Source organism: Cynocephalus volans, chromosome 1 (genome assembly GCF_027409185.1).
Source record: "Cynocephalus volans isolate mCynVol1 chromosome 1, mCynVol1.pri, whole genome shotgun sequence".
In the NCBI taxonomy this organism is placed as follows: domain Eukaryota; kingdom Metazoa; phylum Chordata; class Mammalia; order Dermoptera; family Cynocephalidae; genus Cynocephalus; species Cynocephalus volans.
The window spans coordinates 162,377,497-162,400,597 of record NC_084460.1 but is presented as its reverse complement, the minus strand read 5'-3'; the positions used below and the strand labels follow the sequence as shown (position 1 = coordinate 162,400,597).

General features: G+C 33.7%; 1 protein-coding gene across 2 annotated transcripts in view; it reads left to right on the top strand.

Moving 5' to 3' along the window:
• Positions 1-23,101, top strand: part of SAMSN1 (SAM domain, SH3 domain and nuclear localization signals 1) — a 139,391-nt gene that overhangs the window by 97,350 nt on the left and 18,940 nt on the right. For both annotated transcript variants that reach the window (XM_063075979.1, XM_063075989.1), the window contains 3 exons: positions 13,246-13,317; positions 17,261-17,410; positions 21,500-21,629. In XM_063075979.1, the coding sequence (XP_062932049.1) occupies positions 13,246-13,317; positions 17,261-17,410; positions 21,500-21,629 (352 nt within the window). The remainder of the gene's footprint in view (positions 1-13,245; positions 13,318-17,260; positions 17,411-21,499; positions 21,630-23,101) is intronic.

Below are 23,101 nucleotides of genomic sequence, written 5' to 3'. Positions count from 1 at the left end.
TCTCTTCTTATAGCAATTTCCCAGTATCTTTACATATCAATCAGTAACCTGTCTGTCTTTGAGCTAGCAACCTTGCTGTGTTACAATTCTTTATCTTACAACAGAGACTATAGCCTTGGGAAAATTTCTTGTCCTTTGCAAGGTCAATATTTGAAACTGCAAGGCTTCAGAAAACCAGGCCCTGTGAAGTACATTTGCTTTATGCATACTCCACAGATAGCAAAAGTTTTGGGGCCAAATAGATTGGCTATATTTGAAAAACGCTGACAATTTTCAGAGATCAGGAGACAAAAGGCTGAGAGAAGTGACAGAAGTGTAGCCTCCCCTTAGTTTGGAATTTTGGATATTATGTCCTATAGGAAAAGCATAAATTTACCACTTTGACTACCAATGCACTCGATTTGTTAAAAATCAGTCTAATCATGCACTTATCTCTTTAATTTTTCCTTGCTTTGCTTTGGAGATTAATGGTTTCATTATCCCTGAAGACTGTGGATTTTTTTTAAAGGAATCAAGTCTATACTCTACATATCTAAATTTTCAAATTCAGCATTACCAAACTGATTCATTTATCTTTCTTTCTAGTGTTAAGGATTTAGGTGAACTTTTTAGAAAAAAGACATTCATATTAGCTTCTTAGTAGAGAACCAAAATGTCCTCCATTAAGAATTCATTAAGAATAGAAAAAAATTTTAACCTGTCTCTGGTGGTAGATGAATTGATTCTTGTATAGATAGAGAGAGCCATTTGTCACCACAGCTGGCTAAGTCCCCTTGCTCCCCTCATGTGAAGAGCTTTGGGAATTTTAGCCTCATCTGTATTAGTTTGTTAGGGTTGCCACGACAAAATACCACAGACTGGGTGGCTTAAACAACAAAATTTATTTTCTCACTGTTCTGGAGTTTGGAAGTCCAAGATCAAGGTGCTGGCAGGGTTGGTTACCCCCCAGGACCATAGGGAAGGATCAGTCCTGGGCCTCTCTCTCACTGGCAGATGGCCACCCTTTTGCTATCTCTTCCTCTGTACATTCATTCTCTTGGCATCTCTCTCTGTGTGTCCTAATATCATCTTATAAGGACACCAGTAGGATTGGATTAGGGCCCACCCTAATGACCACATTTATCTCTGTGAAGGCTTTATCTTCAAATATAGTCACGTTCTGAGGTACTGAGGGTTAAGGCTTCAACGTGTGAATTTTGGGGGAACAGAATTCAGACCAAAACATAGCCCATGAGCTCCTACTAGTTGGAAGTGAGGATTTGATTTTCAGCTGCTTCCTTCCTTCCAATTACCATAAATTCCTCTCCACTTCCAGTGGACCAGTGCCCAATGCTGCCAGCCCCATATCTGACCTGCACTACCATTGCAGAGCCTCCTTTTTACCTATATTCTCCAATCGTTTTCCTTATTATTTCCTTCCTCCCATTCAAACACACCTCTGCTATATCCCACTAGGCCCCATGAGGAATCATTTGAAAACTAATTTAAGTAAAACATCTGCTCTACCCGCTTGACCAGTGCTTTCTGGCTACATATTAGAATCATCTGGGGTGCTTTACAAGATACATATGTCTGGGCCCAGATATTCTGGTTTGGTTGGTCTGGTGGGACCCAGGTTCCTAATATTTGACCACTCTTATGTTTTTCTGTCTATGCTTCCCTTAGCCTAGAAGGCCTCTGTGCATTTTTTTTTCAACTCATAAACTCATTTCTATTTGAATACCTAGCTGGACTGTCACTCCCTCAAGAAAGTCTAGACCAGTTACCCAAGACAGTGACTTAGAGGGCAGTCTGGCAGAGCAGTAGGCAACATGGATTAAAGTAATATAGACCTGGGTTTGAAGGCCCCATTTTGATATTTCCTAACCAGAAGACTTTGAACATTTCGTTAAACTTCTTTTGAGACTCAGTTTGGTAATTTGAAAAACGGGAAGTGTTAAAGCATGTCACATAGGGTTGATATAAGAATTAAGTTAATTACCATGTAAATTTCCTAGAGCATAGAACCTGTTTGCTTAATAGTCTCTCCTTCCTTTCTATTTTCATAGTGCGTGTTCCACACTTCTACTGTCTCTTCTACCATAGTTTATTTCAATATGTCCTCCCAATTAGATTCACCACTGTGGAGGTCTCTTACTCATATTTGTACATCTGGGATTTTTGGTGAGAATTCAAGAGGGACTGAACTCAGTCTATCTGACTTTCAGACTCCATGTGCTTTCTGTTACACTTTGGCTACCACAAAAAACATTTATAGTTTAGAACATATTAGCGATTTCTCAATATATGTACAACGAGTGTGGAATGACTAACGGATAATATTAGTCATTTACAGAAGTAACCTACTTCAGAACATGGTTTGTAAATGGGTCACTGATAAACATCTGGGAAACACCCACATCAAAACACAGTAACCTAAGCATTTCTAGAATCAAAATGTAATGAAACAAAACCATGATCAAACACTGTAATGTAATCTATCTGTAATGTAACCTGTTTGAAGGGGAAAAAAATGTTAGCAAAAGGATGTTCCTTTGCAGGAAGCCTAGCATATACTAGAATATGCTAGGATATGGGAGAGTAGAAATTTGTCACTATGTCTGCAGAACAATGCAGAGCAGCTGAAGCAAATATCCCATTTGGCTCAGCAGACTTGTTCACTTAGGTGAGATGTGTACTTCAGGCTGTTAGAATAACCTCATGACTTTATGCTTGATTGACTTTACTATGACTCTACCACACTAATCAAACGCTTCCAGTAATGATCTGGTGTGCCAAGTAGCTTTTCTTCCAGGGGAAACAATTCTTTGATCAGTCAACATGAATAAGCATTCTTCCTGACAGAAGAATTTGTCATAGCAAATCAATACTTGGTATTGTCATTTTTGGTATCTTATCTGTTCGGTTTATGATTGAGTCAACCTGAAGTTGTTAATTTCTGCAAACTTTAAAAACAAAGTTCCCGCATTTGCAGAGGAGAGGGCCTGACATTGTCCACAGAGATCTAACCAAGGTATTGGCTTCCTAGGAGGATTGACCTGAGTTTCCAACTGGCCTCACTTCCAGATACATTTTCTCTGTATAAATAAAATAAGGACAAGTAAATAATGAAGTTCTTTTAAATATCTTTCATAATTTTAGTAGCTTAAATTCCTGAAATAAGATTTAAGGCAGATTCACCTTGTATCAAATTCTATTTTAAAATATATAGTAAATAATGTTTTAGTTTAGATATTCGGTTAAAAAGAGAAAATTGAAATTTTCTGGTTTTTTCCTGAATATTTTACATGGTTATAGCTACAAATCTTAAATTACTTTAAGATTATGAGTATCTTTCTGTAACTATTTATCAATTTTAATGCAGCCATTACTAATGAAACAATGTTTGCCTATAATTTTAAAAATTCAGTTCCTTCAAAGGTAAATGTCCTATAGTTATGAGACATCACATTGTAGGCCAAGGAATTACCATAAACTGAATTCATTTCTGCCACTACTATTACATTTCAACACTATTATTAACCCTCAATAGGTGGACATATAGCCAAATCCAAATTTGCTGAAAGGAAAATAAATGTAATCGACAATGAGGAAGTTATAGAACCCAATTGTCTCTTCCAAATATCCTAACATAAGCTTACTACAATTTTTATCTCCCCTTTCTTTTCCTGTTTGGGATTACACATCATATATTTGCCCCACATAAACATGTCTGTTCTTACTAAGAAAAAACGTTTAAATTCCTAAGCCTAGTGGCAGCGGGTGCTGCCTGAGATGGGAATGTTTATAAGCTTTATGATATTAACTGCAGCACTCAACCTCAGGTGGTATAAAGCATGCAAAAAAGAACTTTCTGTCAGTTTTATTATTTCTAAAAAGGTTCCCCTTGAAGCAGAAGAGTGACCTTGCTCTGCTGAGCTGACATATGCCACTGGATTAATGGTCGAGCTCTGCTGGAGGGAAGCTCACAGAACATTACAACTCCAGAAGCTGGGCTGGCGGTGACCATTAATCAGGGAGACCAAAATCATGCATCAAACACACTCATTTAAAAGTAGTAAAAATGACTTAAAAAATCTTTTTTAAGAATTAGCTTATTGTTTGTCATTACTTGTGTTCAAGGAGATCACTGCATGACTAAAATATCCTTTGGGGAGACCATTAGAAAGGTTATTATGTACTCAGAGGCCAGGTGAATGCAGAGGGCATTTAAGACTAACAGAAGTAACAGGGAGTTTTGTTCCAGAGAATCTGATGGGCAAGTTTGGATTCTATTTCCCCAACTTAAGTTTCACATCTTTATTTAACCATGATTTCAAAGTTATGGGTACCATGAATGGTTACCTGTTTGTGGTAATTTCATTTTATTTTTAAAACTAGAGTGACTGGATCTTGTGGTATAAACATGTGACTGGTAAACTTGTTAGGAAATTTTTCAGGAAACTAAAGTTTCAGTTAACCTATTCAACTATTAAATATGTTAAAAAGTGTTTCAGCAGGCTTAAAAGTACTGTACATTCTTCCATCATGTTATATAATGAAACATTTTCAAGACTTTTTCTCTCTCTGATTATTGAAAAGAAAAAAAAGGCTTACATCTAAGATGCTGAGATTATTCAATTTAACTTAGCTGATCATAAGTTTCTCTTGTTTTTGTAAACCCCTTTGATGATAAAATTGAATAGGCATACATTCTCTTTTATATTTTTAATAGTTTGTCTTTTGATGAATGATACTGTATATGATACATGTGATATAATTTCATTAATAGTAGAACAAATAGAAAAATCAGGCACTTACTAAGAAAACCAGAATAAATTTGGTATTTAAGATTATGGTTAATGTAGTAAGCCCTGTTGTGTTTATAATTGGAAATTTTAATCATTTATCCTTGGTCCACCTTTCCTGTATCAAGGTATCTAGAAAACAAAATCAGTAACGTAAAATTTGCTCAGGGAAATTACTTATCTTAAAGCGGGGGTGGCAAATATACAAAACATGTTAGCTGTAATTCTTCATTCCTCTCCTGACCACTTTCCCCCAAATACCCACTATCTTCTGTAACCATTTGAACATGATAAATCATGACCTCTTTAACTCCAAGCTTGAAAGTGGCTTCAGAATCTTTCTCAACACAGCTCTCCATGAAGCTTCTAAAAGATAATCCATGCTGGTGCAAGAATTGAAAATTTCTTGCCAATTTTGGTTTCAAGAGACAGATCATCCAGACAGTGGAAAATCCTAGTGAAATATTCCTTTACCAAATACAAAACACATTTCTAGTGACCAAAACAATTATGTTCACTAGAGATAGTGTTTCTCTCCCTCAAAAGTCTGGGAGAGGATTACATTAAATATTAGACATATTTTTGTCATCAGTGATCCTTTTTATATACAGTGTATGTTTCACCATCTTTTTGTTACTTTATCATAATTTTGGCATCACCTTCTTTGGATTTGGTGATTTCTAAAAAGTCTCTCATTCAACAATTACACAATCCCTTAGAGTAAATAATTTTGAAAGACAGTCAAATTCAAATTGTATCCATTTCAGCTGATTTCATTTCCAAAATCTGTGATCATTTAATGTACCATTAAACTAACTATAAATAGTATAGTTATATGCATATGCACACAAAATGCCTTTCATTCACTAAGTAGTAGGTACAAAAAATGAGTAAATACAAATTTCCAAATTGACATTTTAACTTCATTTATTTTGTGTATAGATAAAATCTGCCTATAGGAATTGCTTCTGTATTTGTGTATCTTTCATTTGAACATGGCTCTATTTAGCTCTTCTGTATTGAAATGTTTTGATCAATGGCACTAATAGAGTATAAATTTTCCCAGGATAAATTTCCAACTTATTCATACAGACAGTCCTAACCACACGTACAAAGTTTAGCCATAGAAGCCACTTAGTATATTTACATTGAATTGCATGGCACAAAACCTTATGGTCTTTAAGTAAACATCAGGAAATTATTTTCATTGGTTGTAATATGATCAAGTTATAATTTACTTTTGTGTAACAGTTTAATGTATGATTTTTGTGGTACTTATCTGCTGTGGCTTTCCTCAAGACTCCCAACTGTAGGATTTTTCCCTATAAATGCTACAGGACTTAAGAGCAGGGCAACGAACATGTGCCAAAATGTGCTAATACGGTATCAGCGAATGATTTCACAGGGAAGGTGGGACTTGATCCTGCCCCTGAAGAATGGGCTGGGTTTGAGTAGGTGGAAGAAAAGAGGACTGACATTTCTTGAAAGAAAATAGCATGAGTAACAGAATAGAGATATCGATGAGTGTGTCCATACTGGCCAGCAAGAAGTATCAGAAATTCAGCTAAGTCAGACTGACTAATGTTGCTTGAAACCATAGGGAATCATGAATGTACTGCATACTGAGTTTGAGCTCTATTTTGTTGACTAAGGAAGAGCTACTTAAACACTATGAGCCCCAGTTCTCCTCATCTATAAATTGGAGAAATTAATACCTAACTCAGGGGGGGACTGGGTTTATTTAATAAAATATAGCTAAATAGCTTGGCATGGAGCTTGGTTCATAGCAAGCTCTCAGTAACCATCATAGCAACATTGCAGCAAGCTTTATATTTTGAGAAGAAGAATGAAATGATGAGAACTCTTACTTTAGGAAAATTAGTCCAGTGGTGTGATGTTAGAAGATTGAAGATTGAAGGGTCAAAAATTTGAGGACAAAAGAGCTGAAAGTTGTTGTATTGGTTCAGAAATTAGCATATATTTGAGTAGAAGTAATTTTTTTAAATGCCTACAAAAAAGATTTGGAGAAAGAACTAAGCAGTTGTGGAGGCTGGAAGAATGCATGTTTGTGATGCATTAAATTTTGCATTATGTGTCCAAACTCCTCAAACAAAGCAGTGAGCAAATACACTTTTCCAACAGTTTAGGTGGAGGGTTCAGAGGTAGGGCCAAAACAGATCCCCAACCTAAAGGCAGGTGGAGAATGACTATGGGCTAGAGCAGCTATAAAAGTGGGTTCTCTGGAGAAATTCTTGAAGATTTAAAGGAAGTGTTGGCATAATGAAAGAATTCCAAGAGGATCAAGAGGAACCAGTTAGTGTACTTGTTTGGTATTTAGAGAAAAAGAGAGAAGGAACAGAAAGCATGCGATAAAACAACAATGTAGGAGTGAGTGGGCCACACAGAAGTGTTATGGTAGGGAAAACAAGAAGCTGAGCAGTTCAGGCTAGCATGATCATGGTCACATTTTTTAAAGCTTTTCATTTTTTTTTTTATTCTATAGGTTTTTTTTTAAGAATTGGTGATATTAAGTGACTGAAGTTTTGTCTCAATATGCTTTTTACTTGAAAAAATAGATATTTAAAACATATCAAAATATTATTTGAGAATTCCTTTCAGCTAAATAGCAGATCATAATTTCTTTTCAGTTCCTAAAAGTGTAGCATGACTTACACTATGAATGCAATGTAAGTAAAGAGCTATGGTTGTAAATTATGCAGACGTACAATTGAGAATTTCAAATATTTGAATCTGTTTTACTCATAAAACTTCTTTTGTTACACTAAATAGGCTGACATAAATAACCACTTTACAGGCTATGGATCATTCTGCATTGATTTTCTTTTTTCTTTTTTTTTAGTTCTAGTTTTTTTCCTTTGGGTAATCTGTGAGGCAGTTTCAACTTGCCAAAAAACATTTCTAGTGGCAACATCAACTTCTGAAAGTAAAGCTTTAGCATGGAAATTCTGACAAAGCTTTAAAGAACTACAGTGGAGTCAGAATTTGCACTTCCTTTAGATATTTTGCAGTTGATACAAAAGATACTCAACCAGAGAGTTTGAGTAGATAAGCTTTTGTTCTTAGAGTTCAAGAGGTGCATTGATAAATGTTTGAGCTTTTTGGGTTGCCTTCATCCAAGTTTTTACAGCGATGGTTGTCTTTTAGCCTTTGGTTCCCTGACACCCCATACAACTGTCTTCCATTGGCACCACATGATAGTGTAATTATTTAACAGTGAGTCAATCCTAACAGATTATTTTAAGTGAGTTAAATTTGCTTCTCACTCTCCAAAATATCTCAGCACCTGAGCTAGTTAGAACAATTAAATCCTTGAATGCCTTTGGATAAAGGCTGACAAGCTTATTGAAATTTAGCATTTTATTATAATAGAATATTCATAAAGAGGTGTACTGAAACAGCATTCTGATCTTCAAGAGGTTATTACTCTATGTGCAATATTTAGAAGATGTGAGAATTCATTGGCAGAGTATGCATGATTTTTAATTTGCTAGTATATTTCAAAATACTGCAGAATGTCTGACTCACATATGCAATTTTTTTCTTTGAAATAGACTGTGAGACTTTTCCATCAGTACCTTACCCAAATATTAAGTCAAGCTGGAGATGAGATTTTATCCAAAGACCCCAAAAGTTGGTGGCTGGTTAAGAAACAAAATAAGGATCAGTTTCTTCTGGTTTGGGTGAAAAGCTTGATTCACATTTCTGAAAAGAAACTCCCTAATTCTCCTTCATTTTGTAAATGCAGGCTGATCACTGTTCCAGGAAATCTTAGTTTCTTTCTTTCTATCAAGCTAACTTTGCCACTTTCCGTCCTGCTCAGACAGCAAGTTGCTTTGAGGACAGCAAGTCTTCATTGAGAAGGACTAGGTGATTTCTAAGGACCCTAACCCATGATATCATTAAATGACATTCAGTAATTATTAGAATTGTTATGCAAAAGTAGAGGAGAGATGTGAATGATAAAAAATAAATCCTCTTATGTTCTTTTATATTATTCATTTCATTATATAGGAACACATATACAAATATGTTCAAACACCCCAGTTGACACTTGCTTAGCACTCTATTTGTGGAAGTCAAGTGGACTATGTGGAAGAAGATAATCTGCATTATGTGATCACAGACAGTGTTCAACAAGGCAATCCAAAAATACGTTTATATCAGAAAGCTAATTGTACTAAAATGAATTTAGAAAACAAAATTTTATTTTCTCCTTCAATGTCTGGTACTTCCAAACAACTATAATCTAAGCAATACTATATTTTTACAAATTGGTTTCTTAATAAAGTTATGAGAATGTTAATTCCTTATGTTATTTTTTAGATATTATATAGGTGTGTGTGTGTGTGTGTGTATGTGTGTGTGTATAAACCCAATATTTTATTAGAAGAAATTTTAAGTATATGTAAAGTTAGAAAGTAATCTACCCCATATATTCACCACCCAGCTAATCATTAAATAATAGGCAATTGTGTTTCTTCTTTATGCCCCCACACTTGCTGCCCCTCTCTAGATTATTTTGAATTACAAATAAAAAATAACAATATTTCCTTACTATCATCAAATAGCTATTCATTTTCAAAATTTCCTCAGTCGTCTCTTGGATGTTTTTGTTACAGTGGCTTATTTGATCTATATCTAAATGAGATTCATGGATTGTATTCGGTTGATTATTAAAGGCTCTTAATTTATACTTTCCTTCACCTCTTTTATTTCTTTGTATTGATTAATATAAGAAACCAGGTTATTTGTCTTGTAGTTTCTTTTTGTCTGAATTTTTTTCTGATTGACTGCATTCTTTTGGTGTCATTTAACATGCTCCTTTGTCTCTGTATTTTCTGAAATCTGATAGATACAAAAGGTTGGTGTGATTTATTTAGTTAGTTATTTCTTTCTTTTTAAAGAACATTTCATTAGTGGTATTAGGTGCTTTTATTACAAAGCACATATTCTGGTTGTCTCTCTTTGTGATTTTAGTGGCCATTGATGATCATTGATCCCGTATTGCATTAGGGGTTTGCAAAATAATAATTCTAATTGAGATTTAAGATTACAAGGTTTTATTTAAGCATTTGATTTTGTATTTGCATTGATTTTCTGGTATACTGAGAAAATGTCATTAATATCATTACCATTTCATTGTCATTCAACATATATATTTATATATATATATCAATATTATTAATAACAATATGATTATTAAAAATGGGTTGATTTAGCTTGCCATTATTTTTTGTCCTTACAATATATCCCACTATGTATGCACAGACAAATCACTGTGTTTTAAAATTGCTTAAAATAATTCCTCTCTTTTAAGCCACCAATACGATATCAAAATTTTGTTCTTTTGCTTCATTTTAATTTTGATTTTCTAGAAATTGTTATTTTATTTTGATTTATTTTGTTTATAATTATGTAAGATATTCACGGGGTTTTAAAGTCAAATCTACAAAACAAGGTGTATTCAGAGAAGTCTATTTTCTTTCCTGTTCCCTTCACTCTGTTTATTTTGCCTTATATATTGAGGCAGGAAAATACATATTTGCCTGTATTAAAACAAACACAACATATACTTACACACTTACAGATGGTAGCCCACTGCATACACTTTTCTCCATTTTGCTTTTCTCACTTACACTATATCCTAGAGATCATTCCATTGCATTAAAAAGACATATTTCAATTTTTACACCTACATACATTTCCATTGTGTGGATTTACCATATTGTTATTTAATCAGTACCCTCTTGATGAATATTGGGTTTTTCAGTTTTTGATAATACAAAAATGCCACAATGAATGTGGTTGTGAAGATCAATTCAGATCCAAGTGTATTGCTGGTATAGACATCTAGAAATGGAATTGCTGGGACAAAAGACAAATACATATGTGCTTTTTCTAGATATTGCCAAGTCTCCCTCCAAAAGTGTTGTGCCATTTTACAAGTGTATTTCTAATTGCACATAACGAAAGGCTGTATACAGTTATATAAAGTTAAAAGACTAAATATGAACTAATGTCAATAAAAACAAGGAATTATCTAAGATATGAATTACGTTTTTATGTAAGCTACTCTTCCTGTTGATAGCTATGTGTCTATATGACAGCTCTGTCTTGATAGAAGCTTCTGTCACAAGATAATATTTGCTAAATTTAATAATTACAATTATACAATGCAAAATTATCAATATCCAAACGCATTCTCATTTATTAAGAGTTATTATGTAGAAAACAGGCTTTGCTTCCACGTGACTCATGTTTTCATCAAAAAACTTGACAAGAGTAGAAATTACAAATTTGTTAATCATCCATACCTTATACTAGAATTAGCCCCTTTTCATCATAAGCTATAACCTATATATTATAAAACTATCTCAGAAAGTCACTAAATTTTAGCCTAGGGAACAATAAAATATTTAAAATGTCCTTTTAAATAGATTTGCTTCTTAAGGGTGTCTTAGCATGAATTGATATACTCCTCTGGCTTAAAGCTGTTGGGCAATTAGCAATGAGATGACTGACAAAACCCAAAGTAATAGTCTTGTATCCTTAAACCACTACTCTCCAATCTTCTTTTCTTTATTGATATAATGGGGGAAGAATTAATTTTAAAAGGTGGTGACTATTGATTACTTAATGGAAGAAGATAGTGTAGAGAAATGCTGAAGTGAGTCTATTCTATGCCCTCCTGTGCAACAGGACCCATTATCCAGTACTGGAAATCATACTGTAACTCTCATTAATATTTGACAGGGAGGGGGCAGGCTGGATGTAGGCTACAAAGTTGCCCTAAGCATAGGCTCCAATAGGCCATAAGAATGTTTTAAGTATATAAAAGAGTAATAGATTTCCCTGTGTTCAGACTGTTTATAAGTAGGACAACAATACACTCAATTCCCTTCTGTGATTTCTGTGCAATGATGGTCTGATGGAAACACCTGCTGGGCAAGATGGAATGATTAACGCCCTGGAACGTCACTCTAGGTTAGTAAGCACTGCATGAGAAGACTTTGTATTTTCCAGTGTGGTTCTTAACTTCAGTCCTTCTCTTCCTCTCTTCTCACCACTAGCTGAAGGGCTTGTTCAGCAGAGGTGGGAAGTCAGCAAAAGGCATTAATTGTGTCTAACACAGCCATCATCCTTAGGGCAATATTCTGTATCACACTGCCTATCAAGCTAACCCCTTGTCACATGTCAGGATATGTTTGTTTCAGCTCATTTAAAAGTGAAACAAAAAGTTTAAAGACAGCTGGTGGAGAGACATGTGTATGAACGTTTTTAAGGACTAGGAAATTTTGAAGCTGATGAATAAAATGGGCTGTGATTCTGAAAGGACAATACAAGTCTTCATAGATAATATTGACTCTCATTATTAATTTTTCAAATTATCTGGCTATTTTTCAGTATTACTAGGTTATTTTTAATATATGATAAGCTTGAAATGAGATAAAGTTCTTATGATAGGAAATATTGTTGGGATTTATGGGTACACAAAGAACAATATTAGATATCCACCATCCCAAGCACTGCATAAAATTAAATAGTAAGGAAATAATTTTTTGACCCAGTGAGACTAAAGAATTTTGAAATGTGTTTAAGAGAACTCTTTACTTTGTAGCATATCTGGAGTTATAATTACCTGCCTAGAATGAGTTGCATAAGAATAAATATTTAACTTTGTAAGCGAAAAGAATCCAAAGGAACAGTCTTCTATTAACGTATTGAGCTTTTTCTCAAAACTGGTGAATGAAATTGACCCAGAGATCTCACTGTAATTCCATGTTAAATGTGGAAAAATTCAGTTTTACTCTCAGTCTTAGACCGCACCTGCCTAAATGTTGTTTTCAATTCATTAATAGGTCTATGTGTGTACCTTCTCTTTCTGATATCCAACACAGAATTTCAAATTATCAAGAGTTAGTAATAGGAAATGAGTATGTTTTCATTTTTGGTTTTCACAAACTTTATCTTTATTAGGATTAATGGTGGATCTACTAAGATGCTTGCTTTCGTTTGTTGTTTCATTTTGTTGTTATTTGCTTATTGTTTGTTTGGTTGGTTTGTTAGTACTACATGCTATTACGTTATGGACATAAGTTAGGTGTTAGTTCATTTCAGGAAGCCTCAGTTTAAAATTCATAGATTCTTCAGCTGCCACTCCCAAGAGCAAAAGTAAGTTAAAAATAATTTAACCAAGATTATCTCCAATGTACACAATATTGTAGCATAAAACATACAAAGACATTTTATCAGCTGTACATATAAAAACGTTAGCACTGGTTATACATTCAAAGCCTTTGAATATTCAGGAGAAGAGATTTTTAAAGCCTGTATTTGCAAGAAACAGTGATTATTAAATTATAGTGTAATATATTTATCAGTTTTAGCAGTGAAAATCATAAATCCTAAGTTTTCCTTTTCCTTTCCTATTTTATAGCGCAGCAGTAGTTTCGGGAATTTTGATCGTTTTCGGAATAATTCTATATCAAAAGCAGATGATTCGACTGAGGTTAGTATTTCACTCCATTTTTATGAATGCTACACAAGCACATTATTAAAAAATTATGAAGACAATATCACTTATGCAAAGTACAGTAAGAAAAATAAGTATATTTTCAAATCATAGTCTTGCATATATTTTTGTGATAAATGAACAATTATTTAGTACCATGCTGGATATTAGGAGCAAAAAGCTATCTAAGAAGCCTAATAGATATTTGAGGAGGCAGAACATGAATTTGAGAAGATAGTTACAATTCAAAGTAACACCCACAATTCCAAATTTCCTGAGTATTTCTACCATAAAACCATCTGTGTGTGTGTGTATATATATATATAATTTAATGGAAATTGTAATTCCTTTAAATTAGGAAATGATTAAGTTGCTTAAATGTAAGTTTGCTAAGGAGAGCATATGGCTACTCAGTTGTACTCTCATGCTTATACCATGTACACTGGAATGTCTCATTGGTGCCCATTACATACACATTTATAAACCATAAACACTTTACATGTAGCTTAAGAAAAGCTTCCTATAAAATTAAGTTTAGATAATAATAACAACACCAATAATATCTACATTTAATTGAGCCCTTACCATGAAGTAAGCACAATGCTAAATACTTTACCTATCTATAACATAGGAACTATTAGTATTTCTATTTTACTGTTGAAGAAATATGCTTGCTTCATTGAGTAAAATTACTTCTAAGTTACAGAGTTAATAAATGACAAAGGTAGAACCTCCTTTCTGACTCCAAAGTTTGTCATACTATCTCACAAACTAGGGGCCATCTGTCATAAGTGATTAATGAAAGGTACAACAGGTAATAAAATAATAGAGAGGAGAGATGTATAATGAGAAAATTGAAAACACATGTTTATCACTGGATCTGATTCAGCAACCTCATAGGTGATACATTCTTTTTAGATCACTAGGTTATAGATCTTACGTTTATCTTCAGATAAATCTATCTATAATATTTTAAAATATTTTTATTTCAGTAATGGATATCCTAGACAAAACAAATAGAAATAAAATTACATCTATTATTACTATAAATATCTTCATTAATAAACACATGTGCATGTGTGCATGTATAATATAATCCCCTTTTATCAATCTATATATATTACATATCTCTTTTTATCATCTATGTATTTATATATGCATGCTTATGGATGAACTTGTATATAGCAATATGGCTTATAAACATTTATACAATTATAAGTAATACAAGGTAATATTTACAATATATATTATATATATTGTGTGTATATATATATGTAAAGAAGCCTTACATAATTTTATTTTCAGTTGATGTCTTGTATAAACCTTTAGCTCTCCATAATCATACATAGCTATATTCAACTATTATTTAGTTTATAATTCTAGAGTTTAACTTATAAAAGTAGCTCAGGCTCATTCAGGTTCATTGATTAATAATGGCGACCTAGTAATTTGTAAAAAAAATTCAGTGAACCTGATAAAGTAGTTTGCATATTTTTCAGAAATCCAGACTTCACTCATTTATTCATTCCTTCATTCCTTCATTCAACAAATACCTACTTTATGACAAGATTTCCATTAGGCACTCAGAAAGTACTGCTGTAATACAGATGAAAATCCTTCCTTTGTAAAACCTGGAGTCTAGTGGAAGAGACAAATCTTAAAAAGATGACAACAACAACAAAACCATAAGCAAATATCGAAATAAAAATGTGATTCAGGCTATGGAGAAGAGCCACAGGAAAAATTTAAAATTCAAAATATATCAACAATTCCTTGAACTTCTTAAGACAAGTGAACAGACATAATGTGGGGGAGAGGGAAGAGGGAGGGAAAGAGGAATGGGTCAAGGGTCACAAAAATCAACTACCATGTATATTGAGAAGTTAAAATAAAAAAAACATATATATGGAGACAGTTTCTTTGAAGTTTCTCTAAATAATGATAGAAAAACCTGAAGAATACTTGTGGTACTTTTTTTGCAGCTTAGCTCATGGTAAGTTAACACCAGTAGTAATAATATAATATACTTTTTACCTGTTTTAGTTGATAAAATAATTTTACATAAACACAGAGAAAGTTTAAGTACAGAGGAGAGAGAAGAAAAAGGCTAACTTTAAAATTTTAAAGTGCTTCCAAATTATATTTTATTAAGGGCTTTTGAATTAAGCAAAGAATCTTTGCCTTTATAACTTTGAATGCAGAAATTAATAAAGTGCAATGAGGGCTTAAATTGGCCGTCCATTCATACTTATCATAGACAATTTGGGGTAAGATATGAAGCAAAACATAATATTGGTTAATAATGATATTAACCATGTGGTTAAACTATCCTATTAAAATATTTAAATTCACTAAAGAGACACTTCCCATCATTTTCTATATTCAGTGAATTCCTGGCTGTCCACCTTTCAGGATGGTGGGCAGAGCTGAACTAGATGACCCTCCCTTCCAGTTTCCTTTATTGCAAATCTGAGGTTTTAAGATTATATAACCCAAACATGTGCTTCAAGAAAAAAAATTACTGCAAATTCTACCTGAGAAGTTTTATTTATTCAAAAAATGTTGAGTATCAGTTAGGAGCCTGAAAGCATTGCAAGCATTCAGAATAAAGAAAACAGATAAGGTCTCTAGACTCATGGAGAAGCAGACAATAACCAAATAAACAAACAAATATATTATCAAGTAATGTTTAGTGCTTAGAAGAAGAATAAGTTGGGGTAAAAAAAAAACAACCCAGAAGTATGAACAAATGTGGAAAATGAACAGATAGAAAATTTCTCTTCTATTATGTGACATGTAAATAGAAACCTGGATGATTCAAGAAAGAAATTTGTGGATACCTAGGGGAAGCCAATGTCAAAAGCAAGTACAAACCTTGGTGAGGACCTGATAAGAGAAACAGCAAGGGGCTAGCTTGGCAATCCTTCATCACAGTTGTTTTCAAACTTTAGTGTGAATCAGAATCACTTGAAGAGCTTTTTAAAACACAAATTGTCCCCAAGTGATGCTGATGCTGCTGGTCCGGGGGCCACATTTTGAGAACCATTGCCTTAGTGAGCAAGAGAGATCTGAGAAGTAACTAGAGGTGAGGTAGCGAGGATATTTTATTTCATATTGATTCTATATAATGTAACGTATATCACATAATATATATTAGTTATATTGTATCACATTATTTTATGTTATGTCATAGAGCTTTGTAGGCTGTAAACATTTTGTGTTTTATTCTGACATAGATGGGAAGTCACTGGCTTAACAAAATTCTTAATAAGCACTTGGCAGAAGCAGTCCATATAAGAGATTTGATTAGTACAGCATGTGAATTACATGAAGATTTCTGTACTAATGGTTGGAACCAGTTCATATTTACTATTGCTTAAGAATGTGGCAAATAAGCATATATATCACCTGCTGATGTAAAAAAAATGCAGATTCTCCGTTGGTTTAATTAACTCCCAAACTTCTTAAAAATAACCATAGCCCTCTCAATTTCTACAAGAAGCAAGAGAATGTTTTAATGTCCATTCAGCACAGATGATGCTACAACCTTTCTAAAGCCTCCAATAAAACATCTATGTAGACAATCATTCATTATGCCTGGTATTTAATTCTATTTTGTTCATCTCAAAAAAAAAAAAAAAAAAAAGAACTAAAATGGTTATACAATACAGCTATTAAAAAATAGCCAAAATTCTCAATTTCAGATGTGAAGCTCAGGTCCTTCAATATCACAAGCTTTACTTTCTGAGTTTGTAACACAGTAATTAGGCCTGGCCAATTTTAGCAATATGTAATATGCCCAGACTGAAACTTTGGAGGCTGCCACACAGAATGAAGAGGAAGTCCACAAACTTGGAAACCTCTCTATAACAATGTTTTTTAAAGATCAGTCATTTCTACTGCTTTATTATTTTGTCTTTTGAAATTAATTCTAAACTAGGTACATGAAGGGGAACCCATAAATGAAAATGGAGAACAAAATAAAACTTCAAGTAATGGAGGAGGTTTGGGTAAAAAGATGAGAGCTATCTCATGGACAATGAAGAAAAAAGTGGGTAAAAAATACATCAAAGCCCTTTCTGAGGAAAAGGTAAGTGTACTCTCTTAATCATTCGTATGTTTCTATTAAATTTTTCTTAAAATATTCAATGGATTCTTCTTCTAAACATAGAGAGAAGTACTTGGTGTTTTATGAAGTACTTAAACTTCTGTTTTCTTTCTTAGTTATCATGCCCAGAAGTTGACTGGAAGAAAATATAATTACTTTCATTTTAATAGAAAAAACTGAGGTTCAGAAAGATCACACATTAAGCATACAAAGAGCAATACGACATTTATGTTGTAGCAAGCATCAGAAATTCATTTCTTTTTATTGCAAATAATATTGCATTTTATAGATTAAACACATTTTATTTATCCAGTCATCTGTTGATAAACATTTTAGTTGTTTCCACTTTTTGTCTATTATGAATTATTCTGCTATAAACATTTGTGTGCTATATTTTGTGTGGAAATCTTTATTTCTCTTGGATATATGGTAACTCTATGTCTAATATTTTGAGAAACTGGCAAACTGTTTCCCCAAGCAGCTGCATCAATTTTACATTCCCATTAGTGATACATGAAGATTCAAATTTCTGCACATTCTTTTCAACACTTGTTATTGTCTGTCTTTTTAAATATAGCCATCCTAGTGGACATTAAATAGAATCTCACTGTGACTTTGATTTATATTTTCTTATTGACAAAGGATGTTGAGAATCTTTTCATGTGTTTATTTATTAACCATTTGTATATCTTTCTGGAGAAATGTTTATTCAAATCCTTTGCCTATTTGTAAGTTAGGTTATTTTTCTTTTTATTGTTGAGTTTTAAATATTTTGTATATATTCCAGATATAAGTTCTTTATCAGACTTGTGACCTGCAAGATGATATATTTTCTTCCATTCTGTGGATTGTATTTTCACTTTCTTGGTGATATTGTTTACAAATGAAATGTTTATAATTTTGTAGTGCAATTATCCATTTTTTTTTCACTTGTGTTTTTTGTATCATATCTAAGAAATCCTTACTAACTGAAGGTCACAAAAATTTACTCCTATGTTTTCTTCTAAGAGTTTTATAGTTTTAGGTACTAAATTTTGGTGTATAATCCATTTTGATTAATTTTTTCTGTATGGTGCTTGGGAGGAGTCCAACTTCATTCTTTTGCATGTGGCTATCCAGTTGTCCCAACACCGTTTGTTGAAAAAACAATTCTTTCTCTGTTGTATTGTCTTGGCCATCTTGTTGAAAATGAATTGACCATAAATATATGGTTTTAAATGTTTAGATCATAAATAAATAAGTTTATTTATTAACTTTCAATTCTATTCCATTTAACTATATGTCTTACTCCTGTTCTCTTTTTTAACCACTTCTATAGAGCGTCTGTGTCTAGTACTCTATTAAAACAGTTGTCATAATCAATAGTGACATCTGTGTTGACAAATTCAGTGGTAACTTCCTTCTTACAGGACTTTTCAGCTGTATTTGATGAAGTGGTGAATCCTTACATGTGAGGAATTCTTTTTTGTTGGTTTCTTTGAACATGCTCCTGGCTTTTTTCTTCCTCATAGCTTCCTTCCTTCACTTTGCTTTCTCTACTACCCCTGTAGACATTGAGTCTTCCTGAGGCTTGGTCCTGGATGCTCTACTCGATCCACCTTCTCCTCCTAAGTGATCTCATCCAGTCTCATGACTTTGCTTTTCATAATAATATCTCTAGCTTTGACCTCTTCACTTATTTATTGTATGTACACAATCAGTTGCTTATTTGATATTATCACTTAGATGTCCAATAGATATCTGAAACCTAATATATCCAAAACTATTGATTCCCTATACTTCTACAAAAAAATTGTTTCTTGTCCAGTATTCATAGTGGCAACAGACAATACTGTCATAACTCTAGATGCAGAAAGAAAGAAAAGGAAAGAAGGAAAAAAAGAAAAGAAAGAGAGAGAGAGAAGCGGGAGAAAGAGAGGGAGGGAGCGAGGGAGGGGGACAGAGAGAGAGAGAGAGAGAAAGAGAGAGAATACAAGTCCTAAGCGTCATTCTAAATTCCTTATTTCTCTTACTTCTCACACCAGTTAATCATCATATTCTCTTGGTTCTAACTCCAAAGAATATCTTAAACCCCTAATTTATCCAAGTAAACTATTCCTGCTTTAGACTAAGTAACCAAACTCTCTTGTCTGGATTGCCATAATAACCACCTAATTGCTTTCCTTTTTTCTACTCTTTACCTCCTAAAATCCATTCTCCACAAGAAATCCAGAAAGATCTCTAAAGAGAAGAAATCAGGACACATTGCCTCCCTGGTTAAAACTTCACAATGTCTTTACAACACCCTTACTATGGTGTGTTTATTTCAGTCCTCTGAGAAATAGTTCCCAGAAGGAAATAGTAACACCAAGGATTTATTGGAGGAAATGCCTGTGAAGGATAAGGAAGGGGAAGAAGAAATGGGCATGGAAAACCTTTAGACTGTAATGCAAGTCTGACATCTGTAAATGAGAGGGAGAAGGAGAGAATCAGGTAGAGAGAGTCTCAGAATTCCACACAGTTCTGAGAAAGCTCTGGCCAGATTGATGGGGAAATCTTTGAACCAAAGTTTTCCATTAGAGCAGCCCTATGTCCCACCAGAATGGGCTCAAATAATACCTCCAGTTTTTCAGTCATTTGCAAACACAGTGGTGAATACAGAGGAGCAGTAACTGGAACTTTCAGTAAAGAAGGGTCCCACAGCAAGAGATCTAAATTGTAAATTTCCACGGCCACTACACATGGTCTACACAGCTCTTTGTCATCTGGCTCCAGTCTACTTCTCTGTACCTGTATACTAACACTCTCCTTTCTCTACATTGGCCTTATTGTTTTCCCCTGCACTATCCAAGCTATTTCTGAGTTTAGTTATTCCACTCTTGCTGTTCCTTTTGCTTGGAAAACCGTCTCCAAAGCCTCATACAAGTTACATTTTCTTATTGTTCAAGTCAATATTTCAGAGCGTATATTACCTTATGGCAGAGGTCTTTGTAGGCTACTCTATCTAAATCAGCCAACCTTCCTCCAACTCTAACCCCGATAGCAATTGTTTCACCTCACCCGGTTTTATTTTCTTCATAGCACTTATTATTTTCTGAAATTGTCTTGCTTATTTTGTTAGCACATACTTTCCCAAACACTCTGTACACACACATGTTCACACATATAGCCTAGCACACTAAAATGTACCTCAATAGAGCACGGACCCTGTTATTTTATATACCACGTTATGCCCAGTTCCTAGGACAGTGCCTAGTATCTAGGAGGTATTCCATTAACTTGTGTTGAATGACTGACTGAGTGAATAAGGGAATGGATAAAAGTAGAGAAGCAAACTGAGTATAATCATATGTATATTCTGGAATTTTATTAATGTTTAGAAATGCTCAAAAATGAAGGATATTGAATTACATTCTAATGAATATTTTGAAATTCATAGGCTTTGTCCAAACTATCTATATATGGAAAACACTTGAGATGTTTTCAAGGAAATATAATTTGTTTTGAAATTGTCTGTCTTTTCTAATTTTATGCAAGATTTGCTTTTCACTTGGCTAGGTGGCAAGCTTGTATGAGATTTGTAAAGCTTCTTAGATAAGCTTTGCTTTAGAATTGCAAAGTGTGCATGTTTTATTCATATCTAGTGATCTGGTAGGGTACAAACTGACATGAAACAACTATGCAGAGTTTAAACTCGTAGTATCTGATCTCAAAGAATTAGCAATTGTGGTAAATAGATAATAAGAACAAGAAGAAGTAAAAGTATGTTAACAGATAAAGCATAGATGTCAATACACCTAACATTTCTGATTAAATAGTCTTGATATGTCATTCATCCTAGTTTGCAAAAACAAATCATTATAATTTCAGTCGAATTCCACAGTGAGTAATGTCTCATCTAAGGAATTTTTCCACATATATTGTGTTTTGTGAGAACTTGAACTAAAGATTAATGACTCTCATATTTTATGCTGATGTATTCCTAAACATTTTATTGCTAAAATATGTCTAGTTTGTTAAGTCAATGCACACAGTAAACGTCTCCATGGAAATCTGCTCTTTGCATGTAACGTCTGATATATTTTTCTGAAGGATAAGGAAGATGGGGCAGATGCCCTCCCACATCGGAACAGTGACCCTGTGATCGGGACCCACACAGAGAAGGTCTCCCTCAAAGCCAGTGACTCCATGGATAGTCTCTACAGTGGGCAGAGCTCATCAAGTAAGGCCAGTGAATAAAGGACAAGAATCTAGATGGAGATCTGGATTAAATTAATTTAAAACAACAAATCTGCTCCTCTAGGGCTTGCTTATCAAATTAGCAACATGTTCCAGCTACTCGAAAAGAGAAATGGTGAAAATGTAGGATGTATTGAATCTCTGTGTTACTATTGTTTAAAATGATACATAACGTGTTAGACAAAATTATGTGTTGTTTTATAACTTTCAGCACTACAGTCAACACGGCTTTTCAGGACATGCCTCAAAAAAGTCATGTTGGGTAATTAAATCTGCATCCTTAAAATAAAAACATTTGCTGGAGAAAACCAGCAATATCTTGAGTCAAAATGTTTTAAATGACTAGAAATATTCAGGACATTTAATAATCATTAAATATTCATTAAATAAGAATTATCAAATAATATCATTAAATAATGATCATTAGTCATTAAATATCCTGTTTTCTCTCTTCCCTCCCTCCCTCTTTTCTCTTTGAGCCTCCCTTTCTCTTTTCTTTCTCCTCTTTCTCTCTCCTCTTCTTTTTTCCTTACGTCCCTTTCCCTTTTTCCTCAAGTGTTCTAGAAAGTGCAGGGCATTTGCAGCATTTATATTTACTTTTTAGTCCTGACCCAGCATTACTGAGTGGAACAGTATGTAAATACTAAGTGGCAGAAATGTCACCAATTAGGTGACAAAAAGAAATCAGCAAGTGACCAACAAGAATTTTCTAATGAACATTGATATTTTTCTAAGAAGGAAATCACTCAGGATTTAGTCACATTTCCTGCTGCAATATTTGGATAAAACTATTGATACTTCAGGGTGCCTTATAACTTTTTATATGTAGACTATGACATATCCTTCTAATCTTTTCGGGGTTTTTAAATGTTTTTGCAGTTTATCTTGCAATTCCTTTTAAATCCACTGCTTCTGTTATTTGAAAATGGATCACAAAGACCAGATGTTTCAAATATCCTGAATTTTATTTCTATTCTCCTATTGGCTGTAGAAGTTATTTTGAGAAAAAAAAAAGTGAATGCAGAAGCATTTCAGGGATGTATTTTTGCATGTGTGAAATTCAGATTTCATTAGTATTCATTTCTGCTGGAAGTTTTAAAATTCTAAATTGTGATGCTGAATGTGGGAAGAATTTTATTAACTAAAATGTACCATGAAAAGCCCGGACCTGAGGTAGTCATGGAAGGGAAGGTGTGAGGAAATGGTGGCTCATTCACCTGGTATCATATCCAGCTTAATCTCTGTGATTAGATGCAACTCACCTTTCTTTTATATCAGTTCATATACAACATGGAGCATCTCAAAGGATCTTTACCTTATTTCTGTAATGGATGGTAATTCCCTTATTGAACAGAGTACCAAAAGTTCAGACTGAAGGGAGAAGTGAAGTGGTGAGTGAGGATGGGGAACTGAGAGCTACTTCCACTGGGAGCCATTGTTGCCTGCAGGCAGTCA